The sequence below is a fragment of the Prionailurus bengalensis genome, chromosome B3, assembly GCF_016509475.1.
Source record: "Prionailurus bengalensis isolate Pbe53 chromosome B3, Fcat_Pben_1.1_paternal_pri, whole genome shotgun sequence".
NCBI lineage: Eukaryota > Metazoa > Chordata > Mammalia > Carnivora > Felidae > Prionailurus > Prionailurus bengalensis.
The window spans coordinates 38,258,247-38,281,610 of NC_057355.1; the positions used below are offsets into that span (position 1 = coordinate 38,258,247).

The 23,364-nt window shown below is 40.7% G+C and overlaps 2 protein-coding genes across 2 annotated transcripts in view; one reads left to right on the forward strand and one right to left on the reverse strand.

The window, feature by feature from the left end:
- IQCH (IQ motif containing H) overlaps positions 1 to 23,364 on the reverse strand; it is a 212,145-nt gene that overhangs the window by 184,842 nt on the left and 3,939 nt on the right. The window contains 3 exon segments of the mRNA XM_043555092.1: positions 5,394 to 5,511; positions 16,280 to 16,374; positions 17,646 to 17,768. Of these exon segments, the coding sequence (XP_043411027.1) occupies positions 5,394 to 5,511; positions 16,280 to 16,374; positions 17,646 to 17,768 (336 nt within the window).
- Positions 1 to 23,364, forward strand: part of AAGAB (alpha and gamma adaptin binding protein) — a 115,662-nt gene that overhangs the window by 32,091 nt on the left and 60,207 nt on the right. Inside the window, exon 3 of the mRNA XM_043555096.1 lies at positions 18,574 to 18,695. The gene's annotated coding sequence lies outside the window, so the exon portion shown is untranslated. The remainder of the gene's footprint in view (positions 1 to 18,573; positions 18,696 to 23,364) is intronic.

Genomic DNA, 23,364 nt, shown 5'->3' on the forward strand with positions numbered 1-23,364 from the left:
ACTCCGGGCTTGGCACTGTCTGGGCACAGATTACAGCAATGAACGAAACAGAGTCTCTCTGCTTTGGATTAATAGAGCTTTGAGAAATGATCAAATGCAAAGGATGTATCTTGGCAGATCCAGGTTTGGACAGAGGATTGGTAAAAGCCATCTGAGGATTAATTGGGGAAATCTGAGTATGACCTGAGTATTTATTATATTCACGAATTATTGTTCATTTTTTTAGGTGTGATAATGGTGCTGTGGGTATGTAGAAACATGCTCATTTAAAAAAAATTTTTTAACATTTTTAATTTATTTTTGAGAGATAGAGACAGAGTGTGAGCAGGGGAGGGACAGAAGGAGAGGGAGACAAAGAATCTAAAGTAGGCTCTAGGCTCTGAGCTGTCAGCACGGAGCCCGATGCGGGGCTCGAACCCATGAGCTGTGAGATCATGACCTGAGCGGGAGTCGGACGCTTAACCGACTCAGCCATAGGAATATGCTCATTTTTAAAGATGCATGTTAAAGCATTGAGGGATGAAATGTCCTTAGTTCTGTATTTTAAAACACTTCAATAAAAAGTGATGACACAAAAATGGCAAAGTTTAATGGTTATTAAATCTAGGTGAAGGAGAAATGGTCATTCCTGGACTGTTTTCTCTTTGGATATCTCCATAATAAAAGGGTTTTTAAAAACCCGGGGAAAAGGAGCAGACATTTTTTTTTAATTTTTTTTTTTAAAGTTTATTTATTTTTGGGACAGAGAGAGACAGAGCATGAACGGGGGAGGGGCAGAGAGAGGGAGACACAGGATCGGAAACAGGCTCCAGGCTCTGAGCCATCAGCCCAGAGCCTGACGCAGGGCTCGAACTCCCAGACCGCGAGATCGTGACCTGGCTGAAGTCGGAGGCTTAACCAACTGCGCCACCCAGGCGCCCCAAGGAGCAGACATTTTTTAAAAGCCACTGCTTTCATGGAGCCTAGCTTCTTGTGAGAAGATGGAGGTCACAGTGGTTGGCTCACTGGGGGCCTTGTCTTCTGTGCGCTCTGGTCTGTGAAATGCAATTACCATCTCATCTGCAAAACTTTCCACCCAACGCCAAGTGAGGCAGAACTCTCAGCGACAGTCTGGGAAGCCATGCTTACTTGCTCTTTTTCCTTCTTTAATCTCTCACCATATTATTCTTCATGATGTCCAAAATCTTCAAAACTTCAGTTTCAGAGCAAAGTTTGAAAGTCGCTTTCTCAATTCGATCCACATCCACAAAGTTGGATCCTTCCCATCTTAGACCCTGATCCTGCACATTGCTGCATCATAGTGGATCACAGTGTATTTTTTATGTTTGTGCGACTGATAAAGCATCCATTGTATGGAATTAAGAGAGGGAATCATTTTCAAGCAATGGGATGCGTTTATTTTCCCTGATCCACAGCCTGTATCGTGCTTGTAAGGAGGTCCTTTGATCTGAACGGTGTAGGAGTTTGCTCACCAGATACTACAAGAAAATCAAATGCTCTCTTGGCCCCTAAACTTTTTCTCCTTCTCTTCTTCCCTCCATCTTCTCCTTTGTTGTTTTTATTTCAAACCCTGTAGCCTGAGGTGCCCCAAAGAGGGGCTGAGCTGGTGTTGATGAGGAGCAAAGATACATTGTGAAGAAAAGTCATCACAATACGGCTTTTTTGAAAGTAAAAGATCAATAACCAATTGTCTTTTTCCCTCACAATATTACTGACCATATTCCCTATGCTTTTCATCTCTGTGACTTATTTACTTTATAACTGCAAGTTTGTACCTCTTAATCCCCTTTATCCATTTTGCCCATCCCCCATCCACCTCTCCTCTGGTAACCACCGGTTTGTTCCCTGTATTTAAGAGTCTGGTATTTGTTGCTTCATTTGTTTTTTTGTTTGTTTGTTTTTGTTTTTTTAAGATTCCATATGTAAGTGAAATCCTATAGTATCTGCCTTTCTGTGTCTGACTTATTTCACTTAGCAGAATACCCTCGAGGTCCATCCATGTTGTCACAAATGGCAAGATCTCGTTCGTTTTTATGGCTGAGTAATATTCCATTGTGTATATGTACCACATCTTCTTTATTCATCCATCTATCGATGGACACTTGTGTTGCTTCCATATCCTGGCTATTGAACATAATGCTGCAATAAACATAGGGGTGTCTGCATCTTTTTGAATGAATGTTTTCATTTTCTTAGGCAAATATCCAATAGTGGAGTTGCTGGATCATGTGGTAGTTCCATTTTTTAATTTTTTGAGGAAGCTCCATACTGCTTTTCACAGTGGTTGCTCCAGTTTACATTCCTACCAACCGTGCACGTGGGTTCCCTTTTCTCCACATGCTCTCCAACACGTGCTGTTTCTTACCTTTTCGAGTCTAGCCATTTTGACAGGTAGAAAGTGATAGCTCATTGCGGTTTTGATTTGCATTTCCCTGGTGATCAGTGATGTTGATCATTTTTTCATGTGTTTATTGGTCATCTCTATGCCTTCTCTGCAAAAATGTCTATTCTGGATGCCCTGCCCATTTTTTAATCAGATTGGGTTTTTTTTTTAGTGTTTATATTTATAGTTCTTTATATATTTATTAGTTGTATAACCTCTTATTGAAAATATCATTTGAGAACATCTGCTCCCATTCAGTAGGTTGCCTTGTTTCTTTTGTGTTTTGGTTTTTTTGTTTTTTGTTTTTCTTTTTTGCTGATGGTTTCCTTTGCTGTGTAAAAGCTTTTCATTTTGGTGTAGCCCACATAGCTTATCTTTGCTTTTGTTTCCCTTGCCTGAGGAGACCTTCTAGAAAAATGTTGCTAAGTCTGATGTATAAGAGATTACTGTCTGTTTTCTTTTAGGAATTTCATGGTTTCAGGTCTCCCATTTAGGTCATTAATTCATTTTGAGTTTATTTTTGCGTATGGCGTGAGAAAATGGTCCAGTTTCATTCTTTGGCATGTAGCTGTCCTCGTAAACAATTCTTAATTATGAGTGTAATTATAATTGAGCAACTCCTAATTGTTTGTCATGCAAGTTTTTGGTGCTAAATGGAACTCCAAAGATCGTTATCTACTTTGGAGAAAGGAAGCTTAAGGAAGCAACTGGGGCTTACCTAGTCGAACAGGTTGGCAGTGGGCAATTAAAGGTGGTAATATCCCAGTTGGATTTCCCTGCTACTTAATAATACAAGCTTTTAAGTTGGTGTAGTAGGCTTGCGGGAACAGCTGGCAAAACAGCACTGTTTGTCATTGAGTTTACAATGCAAAATTAGGGCTATCTTGTATGTCAGCGGTTATGCATTTTTAAGCAGATGTCACTGATATTAGAAATAAAACAACAATAGGGATCTAGGCCCTGGAGGTAAAGTCAGGGTAGGAAACCGTCCATGCCCCTTGTAAATGAAGCTCACCCACGCTCACAGTCTTTAAAAGAACTCTGGGCTTACACACTGCTCATAAGATTCCCTATCTTTATGATCATTCTCCAGGATTCAAAACTCTTCTGGGAAAATACGTTCTGGCTGTGGTTTTGGTTTTTTCCGGAATCATAATAGCAGCTATACATTCGAGAGAGTCCTAGTTTCAGATATTTTGTTTCCAAAGAGCCCCAATCTTCTACTTGTGGGCCACCAGTGACCCTCCTGAGATTCTTGGGGGAGAGGGGGAAAATTGAGCTGAAGCAGAGACTTACTAGTAAGGGAGGTGAGAAGTTGAAGCTCCCTTTATCATAGCACTCCCTTTTCTTTTCAGAACAGCCTTTATTATGATATGGTATTTTCTTATCGATGGTCTGTCTCCCCTGACTAGAATGTAAGCTCTGAGAGCAGGGACCTGGCATCATTGATCACAGTGTGCCTCTGCCAATTCTTGGCACACAGATAGTGGCCAAATGAACTCCGTGTAAGAAGTGCCACGACCGTGGTCAGAGTTGGCTGTTTTGCGAGTGTAGTGGAGCCTGGACTGGTTTTACATGGGGGTGGGCACCCCCTTAGGGGTCCCTATGATGTCCTTTCTTGGTTCCGCAAGCATTTATGGAGAATCCCCTGGCAATATACAGCAATGAACAAACTGACATGGCTTCTGCCCTCATTAAACTTCCATTCTACTGAGAGAAGCTGACACTTAAAAAAAAAAAACTAGTTAGAAATTTTGCCAAGTGTGGTAAAGGAAAAATATGGATAATGCCATTATAAAAAGGGTACTGCATGATGGCTTCACAGCTTGGGGAAGATACTAAAAACCACTGACTGAACACTTAAAAAGGGTGAATTTTATGGTATATTAATTATACCTCAACAAAGTTATTGCCTTCAAAGGGGTACCACAGTGGTTATGCCTACATTTCTGGGTTCATCATCCTGGCCCTGACACTTACTAGCTGTGTTCTCTTGGGCAATTTCTTTAACATTTCTGAATCTTGGTTTCTTCATCAATAAAATGAAGACCATAATAGCACGTCTTTCTAGAATCATTCTGAAGGTTAAACAAGTTAGTGTTCCAAAAGCACTGACAGGAGGTGAGCTATTATCACTTGTGGGGGGTTGGGGAGGGAACAGGAATTAAAGAGCAAGAACACTCAACAGGCAAAATCAGTAACCTCTTGAACTCCATTCCTTGCCACTTGGAAACTTTCCTGCTAGGGCCCTGTTCCAAAATTCTGGCTTTGCACAGTGGCAGTATCGTAGCCATTGGTTTATCTGAGGTGTGATTATTGCCAATTAAAAAATTGGCAGGCATTTTTTGGAAGGCATTGGAAGGCATTCTGTTGTGATATATTTGCTTTCTGAAGAAAGCTGTCTTGTGGTAGGAACTGACCCTACCACGAACATAACTGAAACAACAGGCATGTTTTCTCATTTAGAACACAAAGCAAATTTCCTACCTTTGCTCTTAAAAAGTTTTTTTTCTAACAACTTTATTGAGCTATAATTCATACACCTTCAATTTATCCCTTTAAAGTGTACAATTCAAGGCACCTCGGTGGCTCAGTTGGTTAAGCGTCCAACTTTGGCTCAGGTCATGATCTCACGGTTTGTGAGTTCAAACCCCGCGTCGGGCTCTATGCTGATCACTCAGAGCCTGGAGCCTGCTTCAGATTCTGTGTCTCCCTCTCTCCCTGCCCCTCTTCCCCTCTGCACTCTCTCTCTCTCTCTCTCTCTCTCAAAAATAAATAATAAAACATTAAAAAAATTAAAAACTAAAATGCTAAAAAAAAGTGTATAATTCAGCAGTGTTCAGTAGATTCACAGTGTTGTGCAACCATCTCCACTATTGAATTCCAGAACATTTTCATCATCCCCAAAAGATACTTGATATCCATTAGATGTCCCTCCCCATTCTTTCCTCCCCCTAGCCTCCACACCCACTAATCCCCTTTTTGTCTTTATGGGTATCTCTATGCCTACCTTTTTTCTTGGAAAGGCTTGTGGAAATGTACTGTGCTGTCTTTGGGGTTGCCAAAGTTTACCCTCAGATTCTAGAGGGAAAATAAATGATTTCTGATCAATTACAGCTGGAAGCAACCTAAGTTTAAAAAAGAAAAAGAAAATTTTAAATTAAATCTCAACAGCTTCACAAATTATAATTTTGAAACAATGCTTCCTAGTTCAATTAGATTTTATAGGAAATATTCTATTGGTAATTACAATAAACTAGACCAACTTTAGCATTTTTACTACTATGAAACTGTACTTGTTTATTAAGCATATGAACTTCCGAGTCTGATAATGACCACTATAGCATGAATAAAAAGCTCTATCTCTGGCTGAGTTTATATGACCCACAACAGACAGAATTACTATACTATAAAATATTTCTTGGTAGAGAAAATATAGCATGTTGTATTGTTTTGTAAAACCAAATCACAGAATAGCCAATGTTAAATACATTCAAAATGCTTGTCCCTAAGCAGTTGGCACTTACATTCTTTAAATGTCTGCTATTTTATATAACTGTAAAGACTTAAGGATCAAAGGTAGTTGAAGGTCTTTCTTATTAAGCAGTGGGCAGTTCCATGGCGGGGGGTGGGAGGGGTGGGCAATGTAAAAACAAAGTTATAAGAATGACTGTGTGTGTAATGTATGTCTTAAAACTTTTCATTTGAGGGGCACCTGGCTTACTCAGTTGGCTGAGTGCCAGACCCTTGATTTTGGCTCATGATGATATCACATTTCATGAGTTTGAACTCTGCTGGGCATGGAGCCTGCTTCAGATTCTCCCTCTCTTGCTCTGTCGTGCACTCTCTCTCTCCCCCGCACCCCCCTCTCTCATGAGCACACGCTCTATAACAAACTAAAACTTTTCATTTGAAAGTAGATTCCACTTTTTTAAATTGGTCAGCATAATTAGGATCAATTAAACTCAACCATAATGACCCAATCTCTTGACTCTACTGTGATGCCCACTTTTGTAAAATTTTCATTAGAAAGCAATTTATGGATGTTTGGTTTTGTTCCAACGCGTAAAGAGCTTGGAAGTTATTGTGAGGATGGGAGTGATAAGAAGAACCTCAACACACTGAAAAGCAATTCTTCTTTGATCTGTCAGAGAATCCAGATCACAGGGAAAACTACTGCCTTGAAAACTGGAGAGAGACTGAAACAGACAGACCCTGCTAAAGCTCCAGAATGGAAGCCTGCTGCTGGAGCTGGTATTGGCAAGAAGAGTTAAATTCCACTTAACAAATGGCCAGAGGCTCAATGTGTATTAACTTGAGCTGTAAAAACTCAGTGGGGCCCGAGCGCCTGGGTGGCTCAGTTGGTTGGTCGTCCGTCTTCAGCTCAGGTCACGATCTCACGGGCCAGGCCCGTGAGTTCGAGCCCCGCGTCGGGCTCTGTGCTGACAGCTCAGAGCCTGGAGCCTGCTTCAGATTCTGTGTCTCCCTCTCTCTCTGCCCCTCCCCCTCTCACACTCTGTCTGTCACTCTCAAAAATAAACGTTAAAAAAAATTAAACAAAAACAAAAACAAAAACAAAACGCCTCAGTGGGGCCAAAGCTTGGGGGTAGGGTAAAACTTTCATGACTTTACCTTCAGGGGCCTCACCGTATTCCCACCGTGAAGACACAGAAAAACACCTCCTGCTTCTGGCAAGGGGAAGGGGAAAGAAACCACTTCCAACTACTCCCAGAGAGTTCTGTTATTTGTTCTGTTCTCTGTAATGAAGGCCAGCTCTCAAGGAAAATTATTCTCTGACCTAAGGAAGGGCAAGTAGCTAACTCCAGGCCCTTCCAGTCTTCCTGTCTCACCTAAGAGGAGGAAATTCCAAGAAAAACTAGTGAAGGTAACAGTTCAGAGGCACAGACCCACTGAAAGACGGAGGCCTGATCAAGGAGTATTGAATGCTTCCCCTCAACACACTTACATCTACAGAGGATTACAGATGAGAGGACTTCGGGCTCAGGCCTATTTAGGAAGAAGTTTCTAGGAAAAATCAAAGACCCCAGGGGAGACAAAAACAAAGACGGTTGAAGAAATGGAAGTCTCAGACACCTACAGTTACAGCAAACAGTACACAGCACAATTTGTAGCCAGATAAAGACTCATTTACCTCACTTCCTGTTACCCATACATCATGTCCAGCTTTCAAAAAAAAAAAAAAAGAAAAAAAATGACAAGGCATGCTAAAAGGCAAGGGAAAAAAAAAAAGGTTTGAACAGACAAAGCCAACATCAGAATCAGATATAACAGATTTTGGAAGTATCAGACCAGGAATTTAAAATCACTGTGATTAATAAGCTAAGGGCTCTAATAGAAAAAAATAGACAGCATGCAAGAACAGATATTTAATGTAAGCAGAAACCTTGAAACTCAAAGAATATAAAGAAAATGCTAGAAATCAAAACACCATAAGAAATGGAGAATATTTTTGACGGGTTTATTAATAGGACACAACCAAAGAAAGAATCCATGAGCTTGAAAAAAATGTCAATAGAAGTTACCCAGACTGAAATGCAAAGAGAAAAAAGGACTGAACAGAACAGAATGTCTAGGAACTGTGACACAATTATAAAAGGTGTAACATACATATATATAATGAGAATATCAGAAAAAGAAAGAAGAAAGGAGCGGAAGACATATTTGAGTAATGATGGCTGAGAATTTTCCAAAATTAATGACAGACACTAAACCACAGATCCAGAGAGTTCAGAGAATACCAAGCTAGGATAAATCCTGAAAAACTATACCTAGCCATATCCTATTCAAACTATGAAAAACTAAGAGCAAACAGAAAATCTCGAAAGAAGACAAAGGAAAAAAATCCCAACTTAACCTATAGAAGAGAGGTATAAATTGTATCAGACGTCCCTTCATAAGCCATGCAAGCAAGAAAGCAGGGTGAAATATTTGAAGTGTGGAAAGATAAAACACACCAACCTGGAATTCTGTATCTAAGTAAAATTATCCTTCAAAAACAAAGGGGAAATAAAGATCTCCTCAGATAGATGAACACTAAGGGAATTCGTCACCAGAGTCTTGCAAGAAATGTCACCAGAAGCTCTTCAGAGAGAAGGAAAATGATACAGGTTGGATAACAGGATACATAAAGCAGAAAGAAAATCCAGGGGCCTCACCATATGTCCTTCCTTGGGTTCCAGGGCCCCCTAACTGGTCTGACTTCTTTCTAAGTCCTCATAAACTTCTTTTATAATAACGTCCAGGATTTTTAGCTGTATTTATCAGAAGGAATAGGGAGAAGTATGTCTACACCATCTTCTTAGAAGTGAAACTCTCTTCATGGATTTCCTTAAAAAAATATTTTTAAATGTTTATTTTGAGAGAGAGAGAACCAGTGAGTAGGGAAGGTGCAGAGAGAGGGAGAGAGAGAGAATCCCAAGCAGGCTCCACACTGTCCGCGCAGAGACCAATGTGGGGCTCAAATCCAAAAATCGTGAGATCAGGACCCGAATCAAAACCAAGACTCTGACGCTTAACTGACTGAGCCACTCAGGTGCCCCTCTATTTGTGTATTTCTTATCAATCTTTTTACCTCTCTGTATTATGTATTTAGAAGTGAATTTGAATTGAGATATAATTTTGCATCCTGCTTTCTTCCCCCTCAACATATACTGTGAGAATTTTTCCATGTCATTAAATTTCTTGGATAATATCAGTTTTAATAGCTATGTAATACACACATAGATGTGTTATCGATTTTTTTTAAAAAAAACTTAATGTCCATTTATTTTTGAGAGACAGACACAGAGTGGGAGCAGGGGAGGGGCAGCGAGAGACAGGGAGACACAGAATCCAAAGCAGGCTCCAGGCTCTGAGCTGTCTCCAGCACAGAGGCTGATATGGGGCTCAAACCCATGAACTGTGAGATCATGACCTGAGCCAAAGTCGGTCACTTAACCAATTGAGCCACCCGGGAGCCCCAGATGTGTCAGAGATTTAATCATGCTTTTACTATTAACATTTAAGGTTATTTCCACATTTATTGGTATTAAATAGAACACTGAAATTAACAAACATACACAGATTCTTGTCTCTCTCTTTTCATTTCCTAGGACAAATTCCTAGAAGTACAACCACTAAATTAAAAAAATGAATTAAAAAGCTTCTCACACATGTTGAGAAGCTGCCTTTTAGGACTTCGTGCCAACTTACACCTTTGGTGGTAAAACAAAGGTGTGCCCGTCTTACTGCTACCTCATCAGCACTGATTATTAGAATGGTTTAAATGATTTGTTGTGCTAATTTGTAAGGAAAAAACAGTAATATATTGTTTAATTTGCATTTCTCTGGCTTACCAGTGAGATTGAACATTTTTCACGTTTACTGGTTATTTGCATTTCTATCTCTGTGAGTAGTTTGTTGTCCTCTGTCAACTTTTTTTTTTTTGTATTGGCATGAACTTTTTAAAATTTTTTTAAAAGAATGTTAGCAATTTTTCTGTCATGGCTGTTGCAAACGTTTTTCTGGTAATTTTTTCATTTTCTGATGCTTTTTAAAAAAATTTATTTTTTACTAAAAACTTCTTTTAAGTTTTTAAATTTATTTTTGAGAGACAGAGCGCACAAGCAGGAGAGGGGCAGAGAGAGACAGGGAGACACAGAATCCAAAGCAGGCTCCAGGCTCTGAGCTGTCTCCAGCACAGAGCCTGATATGGGGCTTGAACCCACGAACCGTGAGATCATGACCTGAGCTGAAGTTGGATGCTCAACTGGCTGAGCCACCCAGCTGCCCCTGTTTAAAAAAATGTTTGACCCACAGAGAAATGGAAAGAGCAGTTAGCATCCAAATACCTTTCATGTAGATTACCAAGTGTTACCATCTTGTTCCCTGTGCTTCACCTCTGTATGACCAGGATGTACTCATGGTCTATACAAGTGGGATTTGTGTACTGCCGTGTAACAACCCAGAATGGATGGGCTCCAGGATGCTTCATTTACCGAGGGAAATGTACCTTCTAATGTACGCTGGCCGTGCAATACAAACCTCTTCTTTCTCTCTCACTGCTTCTCACCATCATCTGTTTGCTTTGTTCTTGTCTCCCCTTCTCAAACACTGGCACAACAGACTATAAAATGAAGATCTCTGTGCGGTTCTGAGAGTGTTGGTACAGATGGTAGTCACCCTCCCAGTGTCAATGAGCAAAGCGAGGTCGTTAAGAGCAGTGTGAGCGGATATTACGAGCAATAAAATCCATGAAAGCCAATCATGTGAGAGGAAGAACCACACTTTGACATAGAAGAATCACTGCCAAAGTGGGGATAGTGGTGAAACATATTTGGAAAACAATACAAAAGCTTTTTTTACCTCTTTGGAGAAAATATGCCACTTTGGATAATGTCCTCATCATTGTTTTCTGAACGACTGCTAAGAAAATCTTGCATTTGGGGGGCACCCATTGTTAGCACTCTGTGTCCCTACCGGTTTTTGTTTCTACCGGACACAATGACCAGATTTTCCCTTCTTGCTAAAATGTAAACCATCTTTTGTGAAAATTAGGCTTCTTGGTTTCCAGGAAGCCACGGCGTGGGAGAGTGCTCCATTGCACACATGTGACCAGACTCAAGTCTGGGCCTCTCCATCAACGACCAGTGTGACCTGGGATGGCTGTGATCCTCAGCATGCACATTTTTAAAAGGAAAGGATAAATATCTGCCTCATGGGGTAAAACAAAGTCCTTTGCAAACTGTCAAGTGTTAGGAAAATTGTGACCACAAGATGAAATTCACACTGATAATGAAAATGAAGATGATGGCTATTGTATCTGGTCTGTTCTAAGTCATTTTTAAGGTATATCCCGGGACAATAGTCATTTGGAATAAACTCTCCCAATTTCCTGGGTTTCCATAGTTAAAATGAAGCCCCAAATATCGGAACAATGTTGATTCTCAGTTACTCATAGCAACCGTGCTTGCCGTCCAAGGAGCAACAGAGATGCACAGTTCTGATTAAATGGCACCCCTTTCAGAAGGAGTTGCTGGTCTGGACTCCTGGCCTCTGACACTCCACCAGACTCACAGTTTAAGTGGACAGTGACAGTCCTACCAGCATGACTCCCAGGTGCCACGCTGGGCTCATTCCTAGTGCAAGAGGCTTACTCCAACCCTTCAGAGCAATGGGGTAGCTGAATTTCCGGGACTAGGCCCTTGACCAGACGGAGGCAGGCCCTCTCAGTGGCCAAGGAATACTGATTCCAGGAAGCTATGCTTGTCCTGGGATTCCAAGCACAAATTAATCTGCATTCGGGATGCCAAGGGTGTTTGTTAAAATGCAAATTCCAGGACTATCTGGGAGCCAGTGAAACCAAAGTTTAAGAACCATCATTCTAGCCCCGTGGCCTCTCAAACAGGATGTCCACATCCCAGGCAATCCATAAAATAATGCCGTTGGTTGTGTGATGAGAACATAAGAACTTTTTTTTTTTTACACATCAAATAAGAAATATAGAAAATAAGAAATTACTGTGTGCTACTATTTAATATTCAGCTTGTCCCTGGATCCCTCATGTGGTCATGTCACCTGTGGTTCTGGAGGCCTTCTGGGAGCGGGGACTCCAAACCACAAAGGCACGAACGGCGGGGTCTGCACTGGTACACATTTTTTCACAGCGTTAGAATACACTGTAGTTTACTCATGAAATGGGTTTATGGGTTCTATTACGTAGTTTTCACTCAAGCCTGAAAAAATGGACCAGTGTCTTAAAAAAGATTCCTGCAAAAAAACCACCCTGTATCTTGAAGATGATAAGGAGCATCAGTGAAAAATAAGAAAATGCCAGAATCGACACATACTCGTGGGGTGAGCTTTTCTTCAGCCACACTAGAGAGTGCAAATGATGGTAAACAAATCAAATTTATGACAAGTCAGCCAAATCCATCTCCCCGAAAACTTAAAAGTTATCCAGAAGACTAACTGACATACAGACTTCCATTCAACCAGCATCTCTGCCGAATCTCCACTAAACGTAGAATATGTTTCGGGTTATTAGCTACAGCCAGTATAAAGCCATCGTGATTAACAAGATAAAACAACCAGAATATTCTAATTAGTAGCCTTTTTTAGCAAAAGAAGTTTCGTACTGTTAATAAAGTAAAATATTTTAAACTGTTTAATCTTTGTCTCATTTAAATATTTGTCGGTGTATTTTATAGTGTCTTCATGCCATATGATAAGCATACAATTTATAAATAAATACATATTACGGATGCATGCCCAAATTTTTAAACTGATGGTCATGGGGGATAAAAGGCCAGGTTCAGCTTGTTCCAGCTCGAAACTGTAATAAACTGTCTTCTTCTCTGACCTCCTGATCAGTGTTGAGATAAGTAACCTGTCTTTCAGTGAGTCATGCCATCCATCATGAAAAAACACCTTCTTACTTGGGTGTTACAAGAACTTTGTCATGGAACCTCGGAAGAAAAATGCAGTGAATTGGCCAGTCCCACTCCCCCCGGGCATGAGCACCTGAAGGAATCCTGGGTTCTACAAACTGCTTTGCATAGAAAACTCCTAGCAGGATATGAACTCTGAAGCCACATCTATTCACGATGGTCTCGGGGGACACGCCTGCAAGTGCAGAATCTGGTGTGACTATCTACCAGGGAACACTCCCGTCACAGGCAACAGTTCCTGACTGCCCGGGGTCTCCTGTTTTCCATTTCCCGTCTACTGTTGCTACTTCTTTTCCTCCCTGAGCCACTCCCTGTGACTCACACTTGGACTCCCAGGACCTGCCCCAGGCCTGCTTACTTTAAAGACCCAATCTGGATTTTTCTCCAGTTTTTGACCTGGTTCCTTGAATTTCATTTTCAAATTGCACGCTACTTTAGCGCCACAGCTACGATGGATATACTCCCCCAGGCTTGCGAGGCTCATACAAACTTGCCAGGCTCCCATCTTCCTGCCAGGAGGGCCAGTGATTATATTATTGTATTGAATAGGAGAGAAAGGATCCAAGGACTACTTCTGGGAGCCAACTCCATGCCCCAATTAAGGGTGAAGGCTTCCTTTCCTCTTCCAGACCCTAGTAAGGGGCAAGGACACTCCTTGGCAAGGGAGAAGAACTGTAGAAGAAAGGTCTCTGCCCAAATGTTTCTGCTTGATTCTCTGTGGATGTAATTGCTACACAGTTTGCTCTTTTCAGCCATCTTAACTTGCATATAGCCCAGACTCTCTGTTCTTTGTCAGGACAGAAGAACAAAGAGAAAGCTAGATACAGGATGGGAGAACTTCATTGGAGTTGGTGACAGGCCTCTTTTCTTGTTTACTCCCCACCCCCTCCATTGTGAGGCTTTCTTACTTGATGTCTGTATGCATAATCTTTGGCCACAGCCTGCTGTCTGTTGGCTGCCATCTACAAAGGCCTCCCACTTGGCCTTGTAGGGCTCCTTTGATTTCCAACTAAGCGTCAATATAAGTTGGGAAACTGACCTCCAATATTTTCTTCTCCAAGAATCCCTTTTATTATGTTCCTTCCTTGCAGATTCCTTGTTTTAGAAGATTTATATTAACCTATTTTCAAGTCATTTTTTTATTCCCTAATTTAAAAATCAAAGCAACAAAATGACTAAAAGCTAGACAGATGAGGGACAGTTGCGTCTACAAGGAATGATGGATGCCTGTGGCATTCCATGTGCAGGAAAGGGAGACTGATACAGTGGTACCCCAAAGCTCTGCTCCCCACTACTGAATGCTGGAACTTGGTTATGTCTGTAGATTGCCATGTTTCCTTGTGCGCTACAATAAAACCTTGGTTTGCGATGCTTGTAATCCAAAGCACTTATATATCAAAGCGAATTTCCCCATAAAGAACCATGGAAAGTTGGATGATTTGTTCCACAACCCAAAAATATTCATAAAGGGGCACCTGAGTGGCTCAGTCAGTTAAGCATGTGACTTTGGTTCAGGTCATGATCTCTCAGTTTGAGCCCTGCACTGGACTCTGTGCTGACGGCTTAGAGCCTGTAGCCTGCTTTGGATTCTGTCTCTCTCTCTTTCTCTCTCTGCCCCTCTCCTCATTCTCTCTTTCTAAAATAAGTATTTTAAAACCCACAAAAGTATTCATATAAAAATGTTTACAATACCCTAATATAATACAAAATAATAAAGAAAACACAAAATATAAAGAAAAATAAACAAATTAACCTGTACTTACCTTTGGAAACCTTTGTGGCTGGTATGAGGGAGACGAGAGAGGAGGGTTATTGTGTAGGGCAACTTTCACTATCACTAATGGAATCACTGCTATCTATTGACTCAATGGAATCTTTGTGTGTGTGTGTGTGTGTGTGTGTGTGCGCACAACATTAACAAGGAACCTATCCAATGACCCTTGCTTTTGTCTCTTTTTGAGGATTTTGTGGAAATGTGACATTGCGTTGTCATTAAACAGATTCATTGCTCGCATTAATAGCCTTATTCAGGTGGTGCTTTTCACAAAACTGCACTGTTTCCCACATTTTACACATCTCCCTAATCTCATTTGAAGTGAGGGGTTCCTCGGCCTTTTTCTCCTCTTCCTTTGCAGACAGGATGAAGACGTAGACTTCTCATAAAATCTTGCAGTTTCGGCCACTCACATATCTTATTTGTATTTCTCAATGATTTCCTTCTTAACTTCCACTGTAATCATCTCCTTCTTACCACCTTTCTTTCCAACCTTTTTCTGCAAGGGGCCATTGTATATGCTCACATGGATGTTGACTACAGTATAGTATTAATAAACTCCTGTCAGATACTGTATTTAATGTAACTGGCAATAAGGCAGCAGAGGAAAGGGTCTATATCTGCAGGCAGCCTGCCCTAGAATGAAGCAAAGCATTTCTAAGCTTACTCTCGTATGGAAAATCAAAGGACTGTCCGTAGGTGCTTTGAAGTGACAAAAAATACACTAGTGCGTGTTGTGGGCGCCTTCAAGTGTTCTGAAAAATCACTGATTTCTGCCAAACACTGCAGTGTGAGACCAAGCATCCGAGCATGGGAGACGATCACCCACAGTCCCACAGGGAGAGAGAGAGAGAGAGAGAGAGAGAGAGAGAGAGAGAGAAGAACCATAAGGTCAGTTGCGATCATGTGACATTCGGCGTCACATACTACTCGCATTGCAAGCCATCGCTCATTTATCAAGTTAAAATTTATTAGAAATGTTTGCTTGTCTTGTGGAACACTCATAGAACAAGTTACTTGTGATCCAATGTTTTACCGTATTTCTGAAACTGGACCCTACGATGCTTGGTACGTGTTTACGATGCAAATAGGGCCACAAGGTTTTTAAGCTTAGCACAAAGCCTTACTCCATGTACACTCAAATTCAGGAGGCCTACCTGTAAGAGGGTCCAAAGTGAGGCAAGGCAATTTAACTCAAGTCTAATTTTAATAAATCATCTCTTAGGATGTATTACATTATGAATATTTCAAGCAAGTTTCATTATTTTTGTTTTATTTACCCTGGATACCAGAATCACCTTTACAATAAAGTACCTATTACATGCTAAAAACTGTGAAGAAAGTGCAATGTGATCTTAATAGTGTAAAAACAGACTTGCATTAAAATACCTCCTTTAGGAGTTGAATTTTGGATACCTTTTACTAAAGAAAACAGCCAAAACTAGGACCCTGAAACAATTGTCATGGTGTTAAGCATTAGAAGGTAATAAAAGTCACGCAGAATAAACCAAGCCCAAATTCTGCCATTAACTTCTTTTGCGAAACTACTAAAGTAGAATGGATATGAACAAAGCCAAGAAGATTTTGTCTTTATGGTCACCTGACCTGAGTGGGAAAGATTTTTTTAAATTGTACTTATTTTGTCCCCACCCCCCCCATGGGTATTTTACTTACCATTTGGAAGCATGAGGAGAATATAAATTATCATCATTAATAGGAGTCGTTAACACATGATGGTTTACAACATTTAAATACTTCTCGATGTGAATCTGTTACAGAAAAGTGAAAGTTTAGGCTATTAGACTGGACTGAAGATACTCAGCTAATTTACTTTACTTCATTAGGGTAACACTCTGAATTGTGTGATTAAGCCAAAAGACACAACACGCTATGTGTTTATTACATGCCTAAGGTATCATTGGGCATCTCAGGGCTAAATGACTTTAACTGTCCCAAAAAGCGTAATAAACAATTGAGACTCAAAGCTTGAGTGACCTGTAGTGCTCTTCACAAATTAAACCATGCACGATAGCCAGTAAATCGCTAAGCCAGGTAAGCTTACGAGGCAAGACAGACACCGAGTAATCTTTCCCTTATAGGGACTTCAAGCCAGCAGCCGAAGAAAGAATTTGGCCCTTAGGTTACAGATCATTTAAAATGGCCAACCCGAAAACTCCAGCTGGGTACAGCCCTGTCACCATCAGGTCATATAGGACAATGGTGTGCCAGTTTGATGAGGCAACAAAAACACACCACATCTCCCACAGCCTCTGGAGCTGAGCTGTGTAGCTGACAGCTCGTTAGAGTGAAAGGCTGAGAGCAGAGCAGGGACAATGACAGTTAGAGGTCTCAAAGATGGAGATGGTCCTTATTTGGGTGCATGTGCTAAGAGATTTTTGTTTTATAAATGATTATTATCCTGGTCTGAAACTTGGGTTCTCCTCTGCCCGTCAACCCATGTATAATGATGAAGTCCCTATGTACTGCATTTCTGTTCCAACAGTGGTACATCTCTTTAGTTTTACCGACTGGCTTACAATATCACAAAAATGACTAATCTCAAAATACTTAAGCTAGCAGGGAAAAATACACTCTTGTTCTTTACAATCTCAGTGAATCTGATAGAATCTCAAAATACTTAAGCTAGCAGGGAAAAATACACTCTTGTTCTTTACAATCTCAGTGAATCTGATAGAAACTCTCTGCAGGCATTGGTATGAATTCTTTTTTGTCTGGCATGTTGTTGGCCGACTAATAGTTATTTTGAAAACTCTTAATTCTTTTTATCAAATCACGTGTTAGGGATTGTCACTGCATGATCTTACATTCCCAACACCTTAACTACTTTGATTTGCATCCTGGCACATTTCACAATCAGTTAATCATCATTTTAATGACAGGAACAGAATAAGAAAGCTGATGACCAGTCTAAATCCACCTCTGTTACAGAATTACACAGGGTCCTGTGAGAACCACAGTTCTTTTCTCCTGGAGGAGTCTCCTTCCAGCGCTGTTATTTAATATCTAAAGCTCTACTTACTTTTAACCCCATTTCAGTCCTGTTGATTGCGGTTTCAAGATTCCGAATGTCTAGAGTCTCTCCCTTTTCCTCAAGCGGGAAATTTGTTAATTTCTCCTTTAACTGATAAAGGTCTTCATGGACCTATAGGTTTAAATAATATAAAATGTTATATTTTATAATAAATAATAAATAAATTTTAAATAAATAATAAATAATAAGTAAATAAATAATAAAAATATATAAAACATTGAAAGAATACATACAGAGTTCACCTAAAACATTCATTTTTTTTTTAATGTTTATTTTTGAGAGAGAGCGAGCACACATGTGCGTGAGCAGGGGAGGGGCAGAGACAGACGGAGACAGCAGATCTGAAGCAGGCTCCGTGCTGACAGCAGAGAGCCCGATGTGGGGCTTGAACTCACGAACCATGAGATCATGACCTGAGCCAAAGTCGGACACTTAACCAACTGAGCCACCCAGGTACCCCCAATTATTTATTTTATTATTAAAAAATTTTTAATGTTTATTTTTGAGAAAGAGAGAGACACAGCATGAGCAGGGGAAGGTCTGAGAGAGGGAGACACAGAATCTGAAGCAGGCTCCAGGTTCTGAGTTGTCAGCACAGAGCCCGACACGGGGCTCGAACTCATGAACCACGAGACCACGACCTGAGCTGAAGTCGGAAGCTTAACGGACTGAGCCACCCACACGCCCCTGCGGTTATTTATTTTAAAGATGTATTTTAAATAAAGTTATTTATTTTTAAAGATTTTCAATTTTCCTGAATTGCTGGGGATAATCAGGTAGATTTTATGATGTTCCTTGGAAAGAGCTGTCTTCATGGTTCTGAGATACTCTTTATTAGAATGTTTCACTGTTGTCTTTCAGATTGAAAAAAAAACTAAGCTTCCATACAATGTTCTATTTTTCCTTCCCCCATTAGAAACAAATCCAAGGGTAAAACTCCCACTCGAATGGCTTCTGCTTCTCACCTGGCAAAACAGTTGAGTTCACGACTCATATGAAATTTGCACCAAACTCGGATTCCTACTAATCGGCCAAGAGGTAAGAAAACAGAAAAGTTCTGGCAAAGAGAGGTTCTAGTGAAAGCAGAGCTTTTCAAAAGGGAATTGTAAATAGGTCAACAGGGCCCATTGGTTTTCCGTTCTGGCTGGATCTTCCCCGTTTACTGCTCTGCAGAAGGGGCTCTTTCGGCGTGTGGCCTTGACTCTGTCTTACGTAGTCAGAATTGAAAATGATCCGTGAAGAAAAAGTGGCGTACGTTACCAGTTCAACATTCTCCTTCAATCTGTATTTTCCATGGAAACGATGAACACCTCTCTGAGGTCCGCCACCCTCGCGATAAAATGGGTGCTGTGAGATTAGGCATCCCCAGGTTCTCCGAATTCGTATTAGAAACCAAACTTCAATACATAAATACAGATGGCACCAATTATTGTGTGGGCTGCTGCCACAAGAAAAGCATTTTGTTATGCAAATTTATGAACCCAACACCTGTTTCAGCAATAGTGACACCAATAACAATCTGCAGACTGGGTTGCTGAAGGCATTTTGCAGCCGTTACCTTTCCTCTGGTAGTCTAACTGGACCTATAGGGTGCTCCCAGCCTGTGGTATCGATTACTTTGGAATATTCCCGTGGAGCCAAGGATTCAAAAGATCAGAATCCGCATCTTTTCACTGATGGGGCTCACAGTCTGGTAGACACATCTGGTCATTTGTACTCTGCACAAATTGTCATGGAAAGCCTTGAGGGCTCACAGATTGAAATCAGAACACACCTACTGTAGGCACTAAGGATAAAGGCATACTTCTTTCAATTGTTTTGTCCACATTAACGACTGCAAGCTGGTTTACCTTCGATTGTCTAAAGGCATTTGGAAAGTACAAAGCAGCAGCCCAAGGGTGAGCCTCGCGTCCAGGCCCACATTTCTTGGTCCATCCTTTGAATGCACTGAATTTCCTTCTTGTAGCTCTAGTGTGTGTAGTATTATTTGTAGCTTCACATAGCATTCTGTAATGTCTTTTCGACAGCTGGTGGGGAATGAAACTGCCCTGGGTTATTTATCATGGAACCAAAGGGCTCTTTTGTTTGCTTGTTTGTTTAAGTCTTCCCTGCGTGGACAGTTACACTTCTTTCCACGTGACAGCTCTAGTACACAGTAAGGGCAAGTGAACATAATTCCTTGCTCCATCACCAGTCACGTGATGTCCGTGCACACCATCACATTTCCCCTGGTTTCTTTACCAAGGGGAAAAAAAAAAAAAAGAATTACTCTACTTCATAGAACTGTGGAATAAAACTAAGGCAATGTGTGTGAAATTGAATGAATGTAGGTTTTGGAAGCAGGCAGATATAAACCAGAATCCTATTTCCTCCTTTCCTGAGCTGGACAAAGTTACATAGTTTTTGAGAGCCTTGATGCTTTCATCTATAAAATGGGGATCATTGGCTACCTGTTGGAAGAGTGGCAAGAATAAAATGAGTTAAAGCATGTAGAGTGCTTTGTGCACGGCCAGCCACATAGGACGGCCCTGAACAAATGTTAATCCTCCGCTCCTGCATGGTAAAACCTAGTGAAGTTCCTTGACATAACTGGCATTTAATAAATGTTCCTTGATTTGAATTGCTCTCTTCATCTTCCTCAAGAGTTTTTTTTTTTTTAATTTTCTTGCTAGATAGTTTTTTTTCTCCCCTTTCAATAACCACACATCTGTTTGTATGGTAGTTGCAATAGAGACAAACATTGTAGGAAATGTGTCAACCAGACTTGGGTAGGAAGAAAAAAATTATGTTCTAAATCTCTGTTCTTTCTTCAAATGGATCCAATCTACCATATTGAAATTTTACGTGTCCCCCATCATTTCTGTGGTCATCAAATGCATTGCTTTCCGTATATTTCCTACTAGGAGGAAGTTTTTTTTCTTCTAAAAAAATTTTTTAACGTTTTATTTGTCACTTAGAGACAGAGTGTGAGCAGGGGAAGGACAGAAAGAGGGAGACCCAGAATCTGAAGCAGGCTCCAGACTCTGAGCGGTCAGCACAGAGCCTGACGCAGGGCTCGAACTCACAGAAGGAGGAAGATTATTATTTTGACAGTTTGGGGACAGAGCTGCTTAATAAGAAGCCCTTGAGAGATGTAATGCAGTGAAGATTCGCTCTAGCATTTAGAAATCTGGCCACGCAACTAGATTCCATGTTGTCAAAAGCAGTTCCATAACTGCATTTTATGTATCTCTGCTAAACATAGGGTTTGGCTGAGTCATTCTCATCATGCTTGCCCACTTGTCCCTTCATTTTATGTTGTTTGTTCCTGGCAAACCAGACAGAGGAGGTGATAAGAAAGACAGTGATGATATCAATTAGTTCCAGTATTTCCAAGGTTGGTGTTTTTGTTTGTTTGTTTGTTTGTTTGTTTGTTGAAAGAGGGAGCGTGAGCAGGGGAGGGACAGAAGGGAGAGAGAGAAAACCTCAAGCAGGGTCCATGTTCCGCATGGAGTCCAATGTGGGGCTCGATCCCATGACCCTGAGATCATGACTGGAGCCAAAATCAAGAGGTGGATGCTCAGCTGACTGAGCAACCCAGGTGCCCCGAGTCAAGATAACATTTATAAAGATGTTTTAAAAAGATATCAGATGATCATTATTAGTAAAGTATAAAAACAAAGCTTGTAAGAGTTATTAATAAAAGAAAGCATGCAGGAGGCCTCCCGGACTCAGCACCCCACTTCTCCAAGACTGTTTCACGAACCTGCCGTAAACTGTTTCAGGATCAACGCGCGTGGGATCTATCCCCTTGGGCAAGTTACTTTAGCTCTTCGTACTTTAGCTTCTTCTTCTGTCAACTGGTGCTAAACGTGATACCTGCCTAATAGAGGTGTCACTAGGGCTTGAGATAATCTAAAGCTCTCAGTACAGTGTCAAGCTGTCAGTAAAGTTGGCAACTCTCTTAGTTATGATGATGATGATGATTACTACAGTTACAGCCTCACTGTTCTGATCAGTTGAGGAAAGATGCAGCTGACACTGTAAAAAGCCTGAATTAGAGACTTAAAAGTGCAAGAAGGAGTTAACAACAGGCTGCCTCGTAGAGCTCTGTGTGGAGATGGTAACCCTATGTCCTGAACCAAAAGTAAGAATGTGGGTTGTGGTTTTGGTACATGATCCGACAACGGGACAGAATATTCACAATCAGAACTGTCCTGAGAAATCCAAACATATAAGGCTTGTGTTTTCATAATAAGTCACACAAAAAGAGCTTATAACTAGAACATTGATTATGCGTATTTAAAGTTTTTTTCTCAAGTATTTTAGATATTTTATCAAAATATTTTATTATTAATTAGCATCATCTATTGTATTTTCCAGATAATGGTACATGTTAGTCCAGCTCGCTTCATTTTTGAAAAGAACATACATTAGTGGAGACTGAATTAATGACTAGATCATTATCCAGTCATCCAGGATCAATGGACCCAATCCTGTGCTGGGTAAAATGCGATATCCCAAAATCCATCTGTAACAGGGAAACAAGACATAACTTATTTGCCCTATAGCACCACCCATAAAGTTTTAGTTAAGAATGGAGAAGTCCCAGGGGTGCCTGGGTGGCTCAGTCGGTTAAGCATCCAACTTTGGCTCAGGTCAGGATCTTGCAGTTGGTGCATTCGAGCCCCGCATCGGGCTCTGTGCTGACGGCTCAGAGCCTGGAGCCTGCTTCAGATTCTGTGTCTCCCTCTCTCTCTCTCTCTCAAAAATGAATAAACATTAAAAAAAAAAAAGTTTAAGAATGGAGTAGTCCTGGTTAAAAAGACAGGCTGAAATTAATTTTTCCTTTTCTTCCAGTAAAAATCAAGCTAATCTTAAAAAAACACAGAATGAACAGAAAACTAAGTGATATTAAAAAGCAAGAGACCCTATCTAATATAAACCCACATCTATTGAGTGTTATACATTATATGTTATCTTATATTTTAATTCTTACAAGACTCCTAAGACAGAGGGGCGCCTGGGTGGCGCAGTCGGTCAAGTGTCCGACTTCACCCAGGTCACGATCTTGCGGTCCGGGAGTTCGAGCCCCGCGTCAGGCTCTGAGCTGATGGCTCAGAGCCTGGAGCCTGTTTCCGATTCTGTGTCTCCCTCTCTCTCTGCCCCTCCCCCGTTCAGCTCTGTCTCTCTCTGTCCCAAAAATAAATAAACGTTGAAAAAAAAATTTAAAAAAAAAGACTCCTAAGACAGAGTTCATATTATTATCTTCAGTTTCCCTCAAGTATAAAATAAACTGTAAAGTGCTTAAGTAACTTGTGCATGGTAACACAGATGGTTATTTGATGGAACTACTCCAATCCAGGCAGTGTGAATCCAGAACCTTCATGCCTAACCATTAACCAGTACATGCATTATATCTACAAATATACAAATGTGTATTTATAAATATACAAAGTTAAAGACTGGTGAAAATTCAGTGGAAAAGGCAGGATTTAAGTATCTAGAGGAGTAAAAAGGGGCAAGGGAAGACTTTATTAAAAAAAATTTTTTAATGTTTATTTTTGAGAGAGGGAGAGAGAGAGAGAGTGAGTGAGCATAAGTGGGGGAGAAACAGAGAGAGAGAGGAAGACTCAGAATCCAAAGCTGTGAGCTCTGATCTGTCAGCACAGAGCCTGAAGCGGGGCTCGAACTCACGAACCTCGAGATCATGACCTGAGCCGAAAAT